This window comes from Bombus terrestris, chromosome 1 (assembly GCF_910591885.1).
Source record: "Bombus terrestris chromosome 1, iyBomTerr1.2, whole genome shotgun sequence".
In the NCBI taxonomy this organism is placed as follows: Eukaryota; Metazoa; Arthropoda; class Insecta; order Hymenoptera; family Apidae; genus Bombus; species Bombus terrestris.
In genome coordinates this window covers 4,136,014-4,154,068 of record NC_063269.1, presented here as the reverse complement: position 1 = coordinate 4,154,068, position 18,055 = coordinate 4,136,014, and the positions used below count along the sequence as shown (strand labels likewise).

Genomic DNA, 18,055 nt, shown 5'->3' with positions numbered 1-18,055 from the left:
CGGTCGTTCCTAGAAAAGCCATAGAATATTTACTACTTTGTGGTTAGAAGCTAGAACTAGACCAATGGGAAGACCATATTAAATTTTGCGAATTTTTCTCGCTTGAATCAGCCGAAATAGGAACGTATCGCAACGTGAGTAGTGGCATAATCGCCATCAAGAATGCGAAGGATATCGAGGCGCTTCTAGACTATGTGTGCATACGGTATTTATTACGCTAGTTATTTGCGCTCGATTATTTACTTTCAATAATTCGAATAATAGTTTGAATGACACAAAATAAGGGGAGAATTATATTAAAAAAGACGAATGAATTGAATGTGCATTTTTATTGCCATCAAGTCTTTTTGAATCGTGCTAATATTCTTTAAATTTCTTCATCCTAATTTAAACGTTGAACGATGATCCACGCGTTAAAGAACATTAAGTCTAATCGCTTAATTGGCAGACTGTGCAAGCTCGATACTCCATATACCCGGAAAATTTGAAATATAATAGGGTAACGTGTACGCTCATATGCACCTTCGGGCTCGGGATATAGGAGTGGGCGCGCTTGCATTTGCGCGTGCGTGTGCGCCTGCGTTTGCACTCGTGCGAAACGTTAGCGATGAACGACGAACGTTATCGAAGAGCGCGCGCGTTATCGAGCTCGAAAACGAAATCGCAAGTACTTAAGTAAGTAGATGCAATCAAAGTATCGCCAGGTTTAAACGCTGCTAGTGACATGACAGTCGTCCAACGTGGCTAGACTGCTGGCTCTTAACGACGCCAGACTCAAGGAACTGTGATTCAAAGTATTCATGCCGTGAGGATCTTCGCAATGCAGGTACAATCGTGAACTAACGGACTTGTGACAGTCGGGGCACAGACGTTTCTTCTTTTTGTCGCGTCTCTTCAAGATATCGTACGCACACCTGTAAATGACACGGGTGCGGTCTAAATTAGTGAGAACGACTCGAACGAAAGGGAAGAAGGAAATTTACGTTTTCGATTTCGCTTCACCTGGCATGCAGTATATGAGAGCAAGGCAGCGCTTCCAAGGAATCGGCTTCGAGGCCGAAAGGCTCGTTGCAGCCACCGCATCGCAATTCTAAATCTTCTTCCATTGCCGTGGCTAATCTCTCGTGATGAGCCTTCTGCTCTTCGTCTCCGAGAGAACCGTAAATTCGCGAGAGCCTCGATCTCACGGTTCTTACAAGGAACTACGTTCCAGGAAAAGGACGAGAACGGTGGCATATGGTGGGACGAGGGTTGGAACGGGAGTAGAAAGAAACAGAAGCGAGTTGATCAGTGAAAAGTAAAAGACCCAAGAGACAAAGATGGAAGATCTCTTACCTTCGCACCGACCGACCCAGCTACTTCGAGCAGCCTGGTGTTGAATTCGAGTGGACGACAGTTGCATATTTTGTGTTGGAGTCGAAGAGCCTCGAGACACCTCGCGGCACCGTCCATAGCTTCCATTTGACAGAGTCGATCTCCGGTCGCTGCCGCGGAACCCATCGCGCTCTCGTACTGTCGGAATGCTTTCTACGACCGATTCGATACGTAACACGCAACTACGTGTACCTATTCCGTTTGTTTACGTGGCAACGATAATTCGTTCTTCCGCTTTTCATACATTTTACACGTACTTACATTTATGTCGGATTTTTTCCTATAAATATCTCCCATTATTCGTATACTTCTGGCGTAGCTAGCCTGATCTCCAGAAACAAGGGACAGTCGCGTTGCCTCCTACGAGATAAACAATGAAAATTAGAAGCGGATATCGGATAGATACACGGACGATAGTGGATCGATGAAGGTCAGGAAGATCTAGTTTTACCGCCTACCGAACAGTAATCGTGGGCGTCGCCGAGTTCTCCTTTTTTTCGAAGCGCCGCTGCCATTTGAAGGAGAGCCGCCCTATGATGTCGGGAGTTTAAGTCGCCTAGCTGTAAACTTCTCGATAGGTCGTACGCTCTAGCCGCGTACCTGGCGCTCTTGTCGGCGTCGTGTAATCTGCAGAACAGCTCTGACAATCCCACGTATACCTGCGAATCGATAAATACGAGGTACACAGAGACGCACGCACGTACAGACACACCAGCATCTTGCGTCGTAGCTATCGAATTTTCAATTGCTTACCTGTAATTCCAACGACGGGTCCTGAATCGAGTGAGCAATTTTATGAGCTCTTTGAAAAGCTTCCAAAGCTTTGCAAAATCCTGCTAATTCCAAGTGAACTCTGCCTACGGTCAGATGGACCAATCCAGCAGTCGCGCACTGGTCGCATTCATTGTACAAGCTGCGAGGTAACGTACAGATAGAATAATATCGTTCATATCCTTGTCGAGTCGACGAATCGATCAATGACGAAAAAACTCGAGAATCGAAAGAGATTCGAAGGATTACTTATGGTACTTATAGCGAATACCAAGAAAGAGATGGGTACCTATGTCTGGCATAATCCAAGGCCCTATCGAGCGCGCCCAATCTCTCGTGCGCTCTTGCCAGATTTAAGTACGCTTCTGCCCGCATGTTCGGCGAATCCAACTCCTCGGAAATGCACAACTGTTTGTGCCCGAAATCGATGCTATCTCTGAAAGTACATCAATGTGTACGATGAGGTGTACGTTATCGCGCGTATCGTATCGTTATTGCTCTCGCTCTCGCGTTGATTCTACTCGATCAAGGTCGAGAGTTCCATTCGCGGAGCGTGTAAGAGAAACGGAAGGAAGATCGTAAGTGGCGAGAGAGTGGAAGTGCGCCAAATGCCCTTTTAGCGGAGAACGGGCGTTACGAGCATCCAAGAGCAATAGCGAACACTTTGGTCGGTTGTATGGCTGTTTTTTTTCCTCGCATCTGGCTTCCGACGCTTCGCCTCTCGTTTCCGGAGAGACCAACGAAACAGCTTGATTTCCATGTCAAGGATTTTCGAACGTTTTCGAAGTATCGCGACGACTTACCAACTAAATACCGTCTCTTGCTTACAGACTCTCTATTAAGCTCTTTTCTCTTCCTGGTTCGTAGTTACAAGGCTGACATAAAGCTACAAGGCTGACAGTGCCTCTCCATAACGGTGAAGTGGGTTGAACAGCCTGGATAACGGGTGCCTTTCGGCGAAACAACCCGACTCGTTTCCCTCTTTTCATTCATCTTTCCTCCTTCTCATCCGACTCTCGTTCTTCCTCTCTCTTTCCCTGCCGTCTCGTTTCCCACCCCCGTTTCCATTTACTTCGATATCGGTACTACTCGTTCGGAATGCAGGGCGTATTTCGACTCGAATAACATACAACGAAACGTTTCAGAACAATGTTCGAAGCTTTCGAAGGAAGAAGAGAGACACTAGACGTTATAGAAGGTAGGTGGAAGCGTGGATGGATTCCGTTCGATCTTTAAATACGTACCTATACTTGCCCCAATCCATATAGGCTTGATACAGATAGCCGAGAAGAGCGAACTTATCCTCTCGTTGCCTGATGTTCTTCAATGCACCCCTCCATTTGCGAACGGCAGCCTGCTGTTTGTGAGCGCGATACAGCTTCAAGCCTTGTTCCACCTGAAACAAGCGAAATCATCGCGGAATGCGGAAATTCGTATTCGTTTGGCGGAGTAACGGTTATTCGCGGCTGTGCTCGCACCACCACCGGAAACAAAATCGTTCGCGTTACGCGTTCCAAGCTCCGTTTCGTTGTAGCGTCGCGCGTAACATCGCTAAGCTAAAGCGACGAGGGAGAAGGTCGTATCGATTCGGCCTTGAACTTCCTCCACCGGTGGTTTAAGATCCGCCGATCCCGTGTAACATAAATAGCGCACGGTCGACCTCGACGATACCGGAGGGAGCAAAGCGATTAGACTGCAACGCGGCAACGTGTAAACGCAACGCGACTAACACGCTCCACGAGTTTAAGCGTTTTAAACGTTTTTCCGATCAACCGGAAACCCTTTCCTTCCTGACTTATTTCTCCCCTTTCTCCGCTGTCACCTCTCTTTCCCTTCTCATCTCCTCTCTTCTCTTTGCTTCGCTTCGCTTTCGTTCTATGGCCATTGCAATTGCGCGATCGTTGGATATACGTCGCAAGTATGCGAGAACACGAATATACACGGATCGATTTTACGGCTAGCGTGACTGGCGATCACTGTCGCGTGCACCTCGTTCGCGTTCTCGACAATGACCGTGAGCGAGAGATTGGCGGAAGGGGCCAAAGGGACATGCAGATAGGAGGGAAAGGGGAGAAGAAAGAGGCGACGGTCGCGTGGCGGTCCCGAATAGCGATAAAAAGTCGCGGTTGCTCGGAGATAGAAAATTTGCCATGTTTTACCCGTCTCCGAGCCATGTGCTGGTCCAAGCGACGTCTGCAGCCTATCAGACATTCCCAGAGACCAGAGCCGGACCTGCCGTTCTGGTAATGGCCGTTTCCGTTCGAATTCTGATGACGATAGTCGTCTTCGGTGAATTCGCAGACGTCCAGCGGATGCCGCGACCCGTCCGGACTTCCTAGCAGAGCGGTTGCGGAGAGTTGATGACTGGCCGGTCCACTGTAAATTTCCAGCAACGATTCAGAGCGTCGTTCAACTCGTCTAGCGTATCGTTGTTTTGCGATTCGCGGACCAAGCGTACGACCGCGTCGAGATCGAGGATCGTGCCTCTGTCACGCGGTTACCGGAGACAGTTTGGCGTCGTTCCAGCTATCGTGTCTCGATTTTCTTACCGCCAACGCCTATCTACGTTTCGGATCAACGTACCACTGCATTGCGACCCTTAGCCCTTTTTATCTTCCAGCTACTACTATCTTGGAACGCGATCGCGATTGCATCGTCGGCCGAACGAAGTCGACGTACGAGCGTACGACGTATCTCATTGACGCGACGCGACGCGATGCTTCCCTATTGGTTGTAGCAGCCGCAGCAGCAGCAGCAACAACAACAACAACAACAACAACAACAACAGTTACGGCTACGGCGGTTGTCAGCGTTGAAGAAGCGCGCGTGTCCGATCGCGAAATTCCGTTTGCCAGCTTGAGACGAACGACCTGTGTGCTAGTCACCGTGGGCGAGGCACCTGTGACCTCTTTTCCTGACCTATATACCAACTTGCCGAGTACTGCCGCGGTACCGCGACAATTGCCCCTCCCCTCCCCTTCCGTTCCGTTTCCTTCCGCGTTTCGACTCTCCGGAGAGAAAGCCGAAACCTATTTCGAGCGAGCAAACGAACCGTTTACTCGTACTTGCCGTTCCAACGAGTTTTTCGCCCTGGTCGATACTTGCCCGAGGTAATCTCTCGAAGAGACAGATTCCCACGACATGATTGCTTTTGTTTTTCCTCGTTATTTCGTCCTCCGGTATGGGTATTCCGATACTCTCAGACAACAAGAGCATATCAACTTCCCCCGTCGGCAGCGGCATTGCTCCGACGATGCTCGCGAGTCGTCGTCCCGAAACGGCACAACATATCCCTCTCGTTACGTCGTACCGACGCTCGATGTGCCATCACGAGTGTACGTCTCGTCGCCTCGGCTCTTTCGGTCTCGTCGTTCGGATCTCGATTCGACGAAACGTTCGAGGAAGGAAATTCACGACTGGTCGGCGTCGGTGCCGATCAAACAGAAATTAGTTTTGAGGTAGCTTCTTTTAGCGACGCATCCGTTATGCTTGAGTTTGGACGAGTTGTTTTTGGGTGTCGACGGAGTAAATTCATTCGCGCGATTCGGAAAAATAGAGTTTCTGCTTTCGCGAGTCTTTGTACTTGCGTTTAATTGAGCATCGCGCGAGAGAGCTTGCTTTCCGAGAGTTTGTCCAGAAGGAAATGAAAGAACTTTACGGTAACGACCAGAGAGAAAAGGATGGATAGATGGAGGATAGAGAGAGAGAGAGAGAGAGAGAGAGAGAGAAAGACAGGGAGAGAAAGAGAGGGGAGTGGAGAGGGGAGAGTGGTAAAGGGAAAGAACAGAGGAAAGGAAGAGAGATTGAAACGAGAAGAATTAGGCCACAGGGGTGGGTGGTAAGTATCGCGGAATGGGATGTATTCGACGAGTGCCAGGAATCGAGCCACGCGTAAAGGGACCGACTATCAAGCGGTAAATAATTAACGTTCTGGCTATTTATTTTCAATTCGATTATCTTCGTACGGCTCGATCGACCGTATCTTTCCCATCGAGCGATATCTCGGAAGGTCACGACTCTCGCGCTTTACTATACTATATACTTGACTCTTTGTGTTTCGCACGCTTCGAGCGTTTTATTCCCCCTTCTATTTAAACTGATTATCGTTAAACGCATAACATTCTATAATCTTTAATGTAGTAACGAGACATGTACATAGATAGATTGACGCGCGCCGCTAATCTTCGCGTACGTACTGAGAACCGAAGCACGCGTTGTGTGTGTGTGTGTATGTATGTATGTATGTGTATAACATATATGTATGTATGTATAGATACGTAACAACTATTTGGTATCGAACACAATGGTACTAAAGATAAAGGTAGAACACGACCGAAAAGGTTCGGTCGTAACGCGTCGCGTTGTTAACTCGTTCGTTTCATCGTCCGAGAACGTCGCGTCGTGTCACTTGCTCGATCTCGATCGACGACGCGCGATGCGTCGCAACGAGCTACGTAATCGACACGGCGTATTTCTTTTACGATGATCAGGTTCTTTCGTTACAGTTTTCCTCAGGTGATTTTTTGATCATCGGTTCGTTCGTTTCTTTTCTTCATTTTTCGTCATCTTCTGTCTCGTCCTGCGAAGGCCGATCGAAAGTTGGTCGTACGCACGCACGCGCACTCACACACACACGTACAACTGACTCGAAACTTCAGACAGTCGAAATGGCAAAAGATTCGCGCGGGACCGAAGATTATTCGTCTTATTCGCGGCGATCGACGCTGTGACGCCTAACACGACGCAGTCACGAGCTTGGTAAACGCAATCTTGATACCGATCGTCGTATCAAGGGAAAACTCAAAGCGGTTTTGGATCAAAGCATCGAACGAGAGACTTCGAAACGAAGGAGCCGATTTGAAATCGTAACGGTAATCGTAATGGCGACCGAGATCGGTAGAGAGAAGGTAGCCGTCGATGACGATTTTTAGCGGCGATTCGGGGACGAGGAGAACTTGGCTTTCGAATCTGCCGCTCGTTCCAAACCGAAAGGTCGTACACGTTCGGGATCGAAACGCGTTCTGCGGCGTTTCGGTTTCGTAAAGTCAGTAGCGGCAACGATCTCGTCCGGATCAACACGGTCTCCAAATGTATCGTAGTCCGACACGGTTTTTCCCCGTGTCCCCGACCGAATCTCCCTCTTATTCTCCTTCGCGACTTGTCTCGTTCCTTCTTCTGCCTTTTTCTCGTCGCTCGTCACACGCCACTCTCGCCACCTCTTCTTTCTTATTTCTCCCTCTCGTTGGCTCGTCTCGCGTCGTGTCGTCACGCAATCTCGAGAGATATCTGTTGGACGATCTCGAACAGCGTCGAGAGCGCGCGTCGCGCTTTACATCGACGTACGAGATGCTCCGAGGAGCTCGGAAATTCGGTCGAATCGTTCCGGATCACGACCGGATCCGTCGTTCGACCGTTCCCGAACCGTCGGGAAGATATCGTCTCCCTGTCGTTACCTCGTGTACGCGATCGCCTCCTCGCGAAAATCAACCGGCAATGGTCGGGGTAGAACTGTCGCGCCCGAGCCGCAGCAGCCCGCAACACACGACCCGACCGATTCTCTCTTCTCCTTCCCAACCACCTCTCACCCCTTCGCAAACCCCTCGCAAACCCCTCGCAAAACCCCTCTTCTCTCCTCTCTCCTCTCTCTCTCTTCTTCCACCCCCGACCTGTCCTCTCTTCTCCTCTCTTCTCCTCTCAACCACTCCGCTTCCAATCCGCCTCTCACCAACACTCCCCGCCGTTGCTCACCTCACCTCACCTCACCCCTCTGCCACGCTTTCCAACACCACCCTACCCTCTTCGCCTCGCCACCCTCGCACTGTGCTCTTGCTTTTCTCCTCACCTCCTGCCGCATCGCCCTGCCACGTTTTACCTCGCCTCTCCTTTCCACCGATCATTGCCATTCCCTCCTGCAACCCCCTGTTCTATTCTGTCCTCTTTCTCTTCCTCTACACGGGTACATATGCACACACACATACACACACATATACTAATGCGCGATGGAGCACACGGGAACGGAATCTCTTCCGTATCCGGCAACGGCCCATCCCTACGTGCTTTCCGTTCTTCCACCTTCGTTGTAGCTACCAACAATTCCTATCCGATCTTCCCCTCTCGTAACTAGAGATTCGTCGCGCGTTTCGGCGGTTCACCAAATCGACCTTTCATTCGATTCCTTTCTCAGGATACGCGGACAGATCGAACCGACGTGAATCGCACGAAAAATCTGCTTCCGCTCGCTCGAATAAAGGAGCCGAAACACGCGAACGAGAAGATATGAAATCGCGAGCGCGCGCGCGCCAATCTTCCAACTTGACCCGCGTTTTCCTAAAAATGGGCGAGGCATTGCCCTTTCCTGAACTTTCAGCTTTGCCGGATGAGATATCCCAGCCAACCGAATCCTGAAAGGAGAAGAGAGTGACCCGTTTTTCGTCTCGCTTCTCCCATCCGGATCGTTTGCCTTGCGCGCGATTCTCCCTCTTCGTTTTCGACACGATCGTCTCCGAGTCGTTCCGAGATTTCACGACAACCGTGCCGTTCATGGGGGTGCGATACAGCACCACCACCCCTGCTACGCGTGTCAAACTTTCTCTTCGTGCTTAGCTACTTAACTATCCACATATACACACACACACACACACATACACACACATACACATGTGTTACCTCGACTCGGATACGCGCCTCTACACGCGTCGGCGTCGGACGCCACGGTCATCGAAATCACGCGTCGTTCTCACTGATCGTGTTGGATCGATAGCGAATCGACCGGAAAGATTAAGATTTTCGCGTTCCCGCGGAACCGAAAAATTTTTTCAGACAATCGGTCGTTGATCTATCGCGAAGGACGCGACGAAGTCGAGACTCTCATCTCCCTTGTCTCGTCCGTTTTGAATCGTTACGATACCTCGCGATCCTATTTTATAAAATGTCGCCTGTAACTCGCGCGGTCCCTTGCCGCGATGTCGTTTCGCTATCTAGGTAAAGAGGTTACCGGTTCAAGGTCGATCCTAGTCATTCGTAGAATGTAGCTAGCGCGTTCGTGTTCGTTGTGTCGCTCTCGCCACCGACTCCAAAGTTTCCGTTTCTTTTCCTCTTTCTCGACCTTCGAACGGTCGATCGTTCGTTCTCGTCGATTCTTTTGCTTCTGTTCGATTACACGTGAATTAATTTCTCGTTGTTCGTTTCGAGGAGTTCTCTGGACTCTGAAGAAGCTTTATTCGTTCGATACGCTCAATGTAGTTCGAGGGGAGGAGAAAGTCGATCGCGTCCGTAGCGTCGCCTCGCGTCATCTCGCGATGTTTATACCGTGTTAACGGTAACCTGCACTTTGAATTCTAAGCGGGGTCAAAGCGTGGTAATTTCGGTCGACGATTCGATCGACGAGGAGAGTCGATAATGGAGCACGCGGAACGAAATTTGAGAAAGTTGGATCGAGTTGGAGGCGAGCGTGTTCCGCGCGACTATAGAACAACGTCGAGCAGCGGAGATTTCGGCGTTGCGACGCCGATCGCGAACAGGAGGATGGATCGTCGAGAGGAAAGCGACGATGGAGGCAGCGATTGGCGACGCGAGAACGAGTTCGGATGGAAAATGGAAAGATTCGAAACGCGGTATCGGCGGTTAAACCACACCCCGACGTGACGAGATTTGACCAGCCATTAGATGCGAGTAGGGAAAGAGAAGAGGCGGGACGATGCTGCTCGATCCCGGAGAATTTACACGGTCTCTAATTGGTCCGTTTCTCGTCGAAAATAATCCATCTGGGTGTAACCAGCTGCTAAACGTAGCTCGTAAAGTGTTCGAACGGTGTTGGCTAGGCGTGTGGGTTTTGGCGGTCGTAGAACGTGGTCCGATGCGTACGCGCGAGTGCGAGTGCGAGTGCGAGTGCGAGCGTGAACGCGAACGTGGTCGCTTACGATCGGCCGCTACGAGAGTCGACGAGAGAAAAGCTTTCGGGCGGCATTCGCGCACGTTTCAGGGCCACCCGCCGGATCCCGGTAAGCCCGCCGCGCCGCTTCCATCTTTACACGGACTTCGCTTACGTCTTTACCTCGTCAAAATTTCCTATCGTCTCGAAATCTTCGATCGTCCATCGTCGATCGACGTTTCTTCGACGACGCGTTCGCTCCTTTCGTTCGTTTGCGTATTCTCGCGTTTCCATTTGCCCGAGAATCGGACGATTCGAACGACCTAGTGACCGCTAGGCCGATCGAACGACCGATCGATCGATCGTTCGATAGATAGATAGATAGATCGTCGATGAAAACGGGTATGGAAGCCGGAACGTGGCCGTTGCTCGCGACGATCGCGATCGTTTCTCGCGACACGTGGTGCTCGACGTGAGAATCCGATCGTATCGCGAGTTACAGTTTTGCGGTGGCAAAAGTGGAGAGACGTGTTTCGAGGAACGACGTCTCGTCGGAAAGAACGAAAGGGAAAGGAAGAGGTGGGAAGGGAGGAGGAGAAAGAAGCGAAAGAAGAAGAGAAAGAAAGGGAGAAAGGACGCGTAAGCAAAAGCTTCGTATCGACGTGCTTCGCGAGAAACGATGACTCTCGTGACAGACACGGTGTCTTACGCGTGTCAACCGGTCGGTAGACAGTCTTACGACGACGTTTACCGTCATCATCACCTCCAACTTCGACATCATCATCATCATCACCTTCATCGTTACTATCACCATCGGCATCACTATCACTATTATCATCATCACCACCATCATCGCCGGCGTCGAGGAGCGTACGCATCCACCGATGATCCATCGATCGAGTGCCTGCAAGGATACCTGTCCGTGGGAAACGTGGACGAAGAAGCGAGAGATCGAGTGGTCGAAACAGCCGAAACCGACTCCGCGTTAGGATCGGCCAGCTCTGACCGTTTTCGGTACGATAATCAGATCGTGTTCACCGATTCGAATTCGACGATTGTCGTTCCCTCTTCCCTTCTGTCATCTTTTTTTCTTTCCTTTCTTTCGAGATTCGAGCGAAATTCACAGCGTAGCGTCGCTCGTCGTTATAATTCGAGATTAAACGCGTCGACGGTTTTATCGCGTGTCAAACCATTTTCACCTCGTATTTCGCGTTCCGTTTAACCGCGTTTACCATCTTGAATCTATCGTCGTACCGACGATGCTCCCCTGGCTCTCGTGTTGTCAACCACCTGGAACGATTCCAATTGGGAACAACGTTCTCCGTGAAACGCGGTCCGGTCTCGTCTATCGAGCAGCGTGACGCGACGATATTTCCTAATTATTCGACTCGTTCCCTCGCTTATAAAAGCTAAGGAAGAAGAAAGGAAGGAAGGAAGGAAGGAAGGAAGGAAGGAACGAACGAAGGAGGAAAGAAGGAAGGAAGAAAGAAAGAAAGAAAGAAAGGAGGCAAAATAGAGACGAAAAGAGTAAAAGTTTATGATGGGTCGACAGGTCGCGAGCATCGCGGTACGCGGTGGACTCGGACGACGCGTCGTCCGTTGTATCGGTGGATGCTTCGGCCGATCTCGAGTCCGGTTCCGTCGAGGCCGAGGAGAGCAACGAGGGTAACGAGTCGAACGAACCGATCGAACCCATCGAATCGAACGAAAGAAGCAACGAGTCGAACGAGAACGAGCACGTGCCTCATCCTCACGTGGCACTGGACACCGCTGACACCACCGCCTCGACGCACGGACCACGTCGGTGTCTGCTCTGGGCTTGCAAAGCCTGCAAGAAGAAGACCGTGACCGTCGATCGAAGAAAAGCTGCTACTTTGCGGGAAAGAAGGCGCTTGAGAAAGGTCAGCCGAAATAGAATACGTTCGAATAGAATACGAGAATCGCGTGCCGGATCGATCTCCTCTCCGATCGATAGGTCTGCGTTTCAGGTGAACGAGGCGTTCGAAGTTTTGAAAAGGAGGACGAGCAACAATCCCAATCAACGATTACCAAAAGTAGAAATTCTACGGAACGCGATCGAGTACATCGAAGGTTTGGAAGCGTTGTTGCAGAGCAACAGATCCTCCGTAGCTCAGGGTCGCGGTTCGACTAACGATACGCCGGTAAGTATCGAAGGAGCCCGTAAGGATCGATCGTGCCCTAAAGATTTTTTTCTCAAAGCTTACTACTCACGACCACGTAGGTTGCGTTCCTCGCATCGGTTTTCATATCGGTCGAAACTACTCGTATTTCGTATTTGGTCGAAACAGAGAGAACGAATTCGACCGAATAATTTTTCAAGAACGAGCACAGTCGACCACGTGTCGTACACGTGTTCGTGACGCACTCGCACGAACGTTAAGTTTCGCGCTTAGACATCTTTTTGCGACATCCGGAACGATAAAATAATCGTTGGTGCGTCGTATCTTGTTTATACTTTTCCAGGTAGTTTTAATCTATTTAACAACGAATTGGCAAGACACGGCGACTCGGAAACCGAACAGGCAGCCTGATTAAGTTTAACAAGTTACGAATAAAACAACCCGACTGGTTGGGTGAAAAGCGCACAAACTGTCGCGTCGTAGCTCGTTGCACGGTCTTTGAAACGCAGAGCCAACGAGCCAACTACTTCGGGATTCTTCTCGAGGGGATTATACAATGAAATATATTTTCCTGGTATTTCGTATCGTGCAAACCGGTCGTCTCGTATCCTTGCTAAATATAAGCTCGATTCTGCGCATCGATTCGTGCCACGTTAGCGCACGCTTTTCTTCCATTCCACATGAAACGAAAGTTACTTTGCGCTCCGCTCGAGACCGAATGAAAAATCATCCTGACCATCGTAGTAAACACAATAGGTGTAATATACAAGAGGACTGAAAATGACAGGATACGAGCACGAGACGAACGAACGATCGGACCAACGGTTACTCGAAACGATCGTACAGAAGATGAAAAGTGTCGTTGTACAGGTTGCGAAGAAAGAGAGAAATGGTTAAAAAGCTCGTAGCGTGTAAATTAGGCGGCGAACGATCGTCGATCGCGGCCTGTTTTCGTGCTTTCGAAAGACTTAGAGATAAAAGCTTAGAGATAAATTCGAGATTTCATATGCTCGAGAAATTCGACTTGAAAAAGAAGACAACTTGTATCGACCTCCGACATCGAGGACGCGAAGCCATCTTCCAGAGCAAACATCGTGCTTATTTAAAGCAGCCGTTTCACACGCGAGCACCAGGCGGTTAACGTATCCTACTTTACGATAAAAGCTCCTCGATTTCACTTTGCGTTTCATCTCAACGCGCATCCCGTCGCATCGTGTTGTGTCGTTCGTCAAGAGTTTCATCGCGTTGATCTCTCCCAAAAAGTTGCAGTCGTTTTCTCTCCCGTTGTCCAAACTCGTACCGCTGAAAAAATCGCTCGCGTTTCTTTTTCTCTTATCCTTGGTTTCCATCGTGGTCGCGTTAAAAAATAATCCGAAAAACGTATTTCCCTCTTCGCAGAAATATATTCCCTCGGCAAGTACGCCTAGTTTCGTTGATAGCAGCTTCTCGTAACGAGCTACGAACGCGCGTCGATAAACGTACGAACGTACTTATGTACTTACGTTCTTGCGCACTTATGTACATACGTACGTACGCGCGTACGCATGCATATACGCACTCGCGATACCAAGCGATGGACAGTGCAGCGACGAACTGCCTTTACTCTAAGAATAGTTGGCCGCGACGACGCATATAGATACGCCGAAACAGATAAAATGTATACATGGTGTTTAGCGTTTGACAGAGAGCGGAGAAACGTACGCGAGAAAGAAAGTCGCGAACATGTTCACCGGCGACTTATTCGACGAAATTTTACCTTTCTTTTCGATTGCTCGTTGTCATCGATAATTTACGTTCGTCGAACTTGCTCCGAACTTCGTTCAACGTTTTCCGTTTCTCGATTTTTAAAAGCCGCTACACGACGAGCTGGTCATTCGTAGCTAACGCGATATTCGTACGATGGAATCGAACGTTTCTTAAGTAGACGCGTATTTCGCCATTTTATCGTAATTCGCTATCGTCGCTAAAGCCGATAATCGTAACAGCTGACTTTGTTATTTGCAGGATGCAACTTCCCCGCGATACGTGACGGAAAGGCTGAGACAGTTCTCGGACCCTCTGGCGAGGTTTCAACCCATCAACGGTGAGTGAGATTCTATCCACGAAACGGTAATTTTCGTTCGCGACGCCACGTTGAAACGCTGAAACGTTGAAACGCTAAAGCACGTGGAAAGGGAGGAGGAAGCGACTATTAAGGAGCGTGCGACCCATCGACCGGCTTCTCTAGTTTGCGCTCAACGATTCCAAAATGGTAGATCGTGCGTGTTATACCGGTATTTTTAAGTAGATTAATGCTTGACACGAGACGGAGCATTAAGCAGATCGGTATTAATGAGTTTTGTCACCCTTGAGTGACACTCCGTTTCTATTCGGTTACACTCGCTGCTATAGATAGCCCACCCGTGAGTTTCCGAGGAGATGCAACGTCCTCCCGTCCCTACAGTCCGATACAGTCGACCGCTCGCGTCTCGCTCGCGTCTCCCTCGCGGGTCGCGTTACTCGCGACAGTCTACAAGCCACGCGCCACGCGTCATGGTTCACGGTGCATCGTGCATCCTACACCCTACTTACTTACACCTTTAGCCGGCAACGAAATCGAGAAGTACACGCGCGCGCTTCCATACATCCTCCTCGGCTGCTATCGTTCCACGCTCAACCCCGTTTCCTAGCTATTTTCGCGTCCGATATTCTACCAGATTTCCCTGTTTTTCCGACCTGCCGAATACACGGCGGAATTAATTGGCCCAGATTCCTAAAATAGACCACCGGTCTCATCTCCGCTTTCGCGCAAATCTGCGCTACGCGAATCTCCTCGCGAACAAATCGAAGGGAAACTGTTTGTCTCGAGGCATCACGTTCGAGAACGACAACGAAGGAAAATCGGGGATATTCGCGTGCGTATCTACTTATGCCAATTCGATGGCGCCGTCGGCTAAACGAATCCCTTTGCGAGCCAAAAGGAGCAGCTCGCGCAACCCTGCTATTTCGATCGTTGAAATAACTCGAGATTAATTAGCGTTAATGAATATCTGACTATTGCGTACCGTGAAACATAATTCAAGTCACCGGGAAGAAGAATGCGTTCGTTTGCTCGAAGACGAATCGCAAGATCGGCAAACGTAAGAGCAAACGAGCACCCGTATACACGCGTACATGAAATCGTGTCTTGTATTTAGCGTCGAATCGCGAGATTCCTTCGTCACGGCTTTTTTCGCCCTTCTTTCGACCGTCGTAGTAACGATGACTTGCAACAGTTTGGAAGAAACAGGTGACGAGGGAAGGAGCAAGACACGGAGAGAAGGAAATGGTGGCAGTTGAATTTCATGGCACGAGTTTCTCGTTAAACGAAACAGTCTATAATTCACGATCACACCGCGACGCATTCGCCAAGTCGCAGTCGTCCACGAACCAAGGAAAAAAGAGCTGCGAGCTCCTCGGTAGGAATAGGCATCGTTGCAACGACGAGAAACAAGTTCCTCTCTGTGAACGCGAAGGGTACCGATGCCAAGAGATTTATCGAACCGTATCCCACTAATGCGGATCCTGATTATTTCGATCAATGTCCCAAGATTCCGTTACGCTACGTAACAAATCATATTTCGCAACTTTTAACCGAACTAGTTTCCAACATTTCACGAAATTTCTAATATTCTTTGGAAACTCCTTCGGGAAATCGTCGTATCACTGCCGTCATTTTTCTCTTGTTAGTCGCTATTAGCAACGATATGATACGATCGCGTCACCGCGTTGAAACGCGAAACGCGCGTGTACATACATTTTCTTCCGATCGATCTGTGCTGATAACCGCGAATCGCCGTACATAGCGCACGCAAGTAGTCTCAGTCTGTAAGCAACTACGTTACCGATTTGGTGGATCGTCGAACGATAAGAAAATTCAAGTCGCCTCAAAGTGCCATATATTGCAACGGTACATTAGTATGACGCATCGTCGCGGGACCATCCTTTTGCCAACGGAACGGTCGTTTAAGCGCGGCGGAAGCTGCGTCCAAAATACATACTTTGCCACATCCAGAATTCTCTCGAAAATTTCCTTGTCCCCGCTTGTTTCGCGCTTTTCTCTACTCTCCTTTCATATTTTCCACCCAACTTTTACATCTTGTCGCCCATCAGCGTCTTCCGTTTTCCCTTCCAAACTACGCGTCTCTCTCTTGCCCCTGCCGATTTCCATTCCCAGTTCCATTCCTTTATTCTTCGATATTTGCCGCTTCTACCGTTTTCTTATTTTTTCTTATGCTAGTTCGGCGAAAGCAATTTCATTCGACGTATGCGCTGGTGCACGATGCGATCCAAAGCGTTGCGATCCAAAGCGTTGCGATCGAAAACAAAGAGCGTCTTTACCAAGGGACGTTCAATGTTCGCGAAGGGCTTCTGACGTCGTTGTCGCGTTTCTCGCTAATGGGACCAAGTGAAAGGTTCCTTGTGTTTCTCTTTACCGTCGAAAAAACACAAGCAACGGTTCGGGTCGCCGCGGCGCAATGGTAAGGACGAATCGAGCGAACTGCGAGCGAATCGGTGCTCTTTGAAGACCGTCAGAGATGTAATTAAGCCGTTTCGCTTTCAGCTTTCGCACGACTTTTCCTTCTTTTTCTGATCGGTACATCCTCATCGCTTTCAACGAGAGGATCTCATTTTTGACTCGGTTTTCTTCAATAACGCGTAATTATACCGTTAATAATACCGGTCACGTGCGTCGTCACGTGCGGTTGTTACGTTCGATGTTTGCGTAGGCTTACGGTTAATTCGATTAACTCGCAAACCGAAAGCTTCGACTCTTAGCAATCTTGCGAGCATGTTAATAAGATAAGAAAGCGTTAGATAATAATTTGTGCAAAGTGGTCAGCGACGAAGTGATTTGAGTGATTAGCGCCGGTTCGTTTGTGTCTTTCGACAGGATTCGAGGGAACGGTGGAACCGCAATCGTCCCATCTCAGTGGAAGCAGCTTGGATCGCCTCAACATGATCGTCCAGAGCATCAACGGACCGACTCACGGGGCCACCGACGCGCTTCGATATCCTTCGCAGCAGTGACACACAACGGTGTGTTACAGATACAGGTGTTCCAAAGGAATCATCGATTTTTCTCAATTTACTGTTCCTGGAACCACCGTTGAACGCATCATCGTGTGGATATATCAAGTTCCTAAAATGCATCGGCTTAAACGTATGCTCCTCTCTGTAATATCGCTCAACGATCGTTTTATTCGAGATAGTTTCGTTATCAAACGAGTTCTTTCAAATGAAATATTTACATACGCGCTATCCTTCAACTATTTTCTGCCGATCGTGTAATTGAATCGTAATCGAAATAACTTATCTGCATCGCTTCGATTCGATTTTATTCGATACAGCGACGGCGCGTACTATTAATTATCTCTCTGTATATAAATATACATGTATACGTATATATATATATATATATAAGCATGTGTATGCAGACAACACATATACATATTCATATACATACATAAATGCATTGATACATTCAAATATATAAATGCGCACCATAATAAAATATATCGGGATACGTTAAACTAAATATCGCAAAAGATATGCGCGCTCTTGTTTAAGCTGTCTCCGTATTTTATCGTATCTTATTTATTATACTTCCCCTTCTGTTTCGTGCATATCATCCATTAAATTTATCGTTGCATTTTTTTATCGATGACCACGCAACCATAGCAATATTGTAGCCAACGATTATAGGAGCGTCCGAAACATTTATCGACTCTTGGCGTTTCGAATGGTAAGCGGGAAACCAAAAAACGGCTATTCCCCTCCACACTCAACCGAAGATACACACGTGCATCTGCTTTGCAACTACTAAATACATAGGTATATGTACACATATGTAAGTACTTACATAGTAGAAAGACAGACG

General features: G+C 48.8%; 2 protein-coding genes across 3 annotated transcripts; one reads left to right on the top strand and one right to left on the bottom strand.

Moving 5' to 3' along the window:
- Positions 1-310: 310 nt before the first annotated feature.
- LOC100642595 (43 kDa receptor-associated protein of the synapse homolog) lies at positions 311-7,701 on the bottom strand. 2 transcript variants are annotated; one of them, XM_003392974.4, is made up of 10 exons: positions 5,251-7,700; positions 4,305-4,521; positions 3,390-3,541; positions 2,435-2,581; positions 2,128-2,287; positions 1,833-2,033; positions 1,636-1,734; positions 1,336-1,527; positions 1,003-1,202; positions 311-914 (listed from the first exon to the last, which is right to left on the bottom strand). In XM_003392974.4, exons 1-10 carry the CDS (start codon positions 5,286-5,288, stop codon positions 707-709), a joined length of 1,614 nt encoding a protein of 537 aa, XP_003393022.1. In that variant the 5' UTR covers positions 5,289-7,700; the 3' UTR covers positions 311-706. The 2 variants fall into 2 exon arrangements, with proteins under 2 accessions (XP_003393022.1, XP_048264455.1); XM_048408498.1 differs by having other exon boundaries at positions 888-914; positions 984-1,202; positions 5,251-7,701.
- A 2,278-nt stretch (positions 7,702-9,979) lies between these two features.
- On the top strand, positions 9,980-17,591 carry LOC100642478 (myogenic-determination protein). Its single transcript, XM_012321227.3, has 5 exons — positions 9,980-11,029; positions 11,568-11,916; positions 12,004-12,177; positions 14,161-14,239; positions 17,069-17,591. The coding sequence occupies exons 1-5, from the start codon at positions 10,695-10,697 to the stop codon at positions 17,203-17,205; spliced, it is 1,074 nt and encodes a 357-aa protein (XP_012176617.2). The 5' UTR covers positions 9,980-10,694; the 3' UTR covers positions 17,206-17,591.
- Positions 17,592-18,055: the final 464 nt, after the last annotated feature.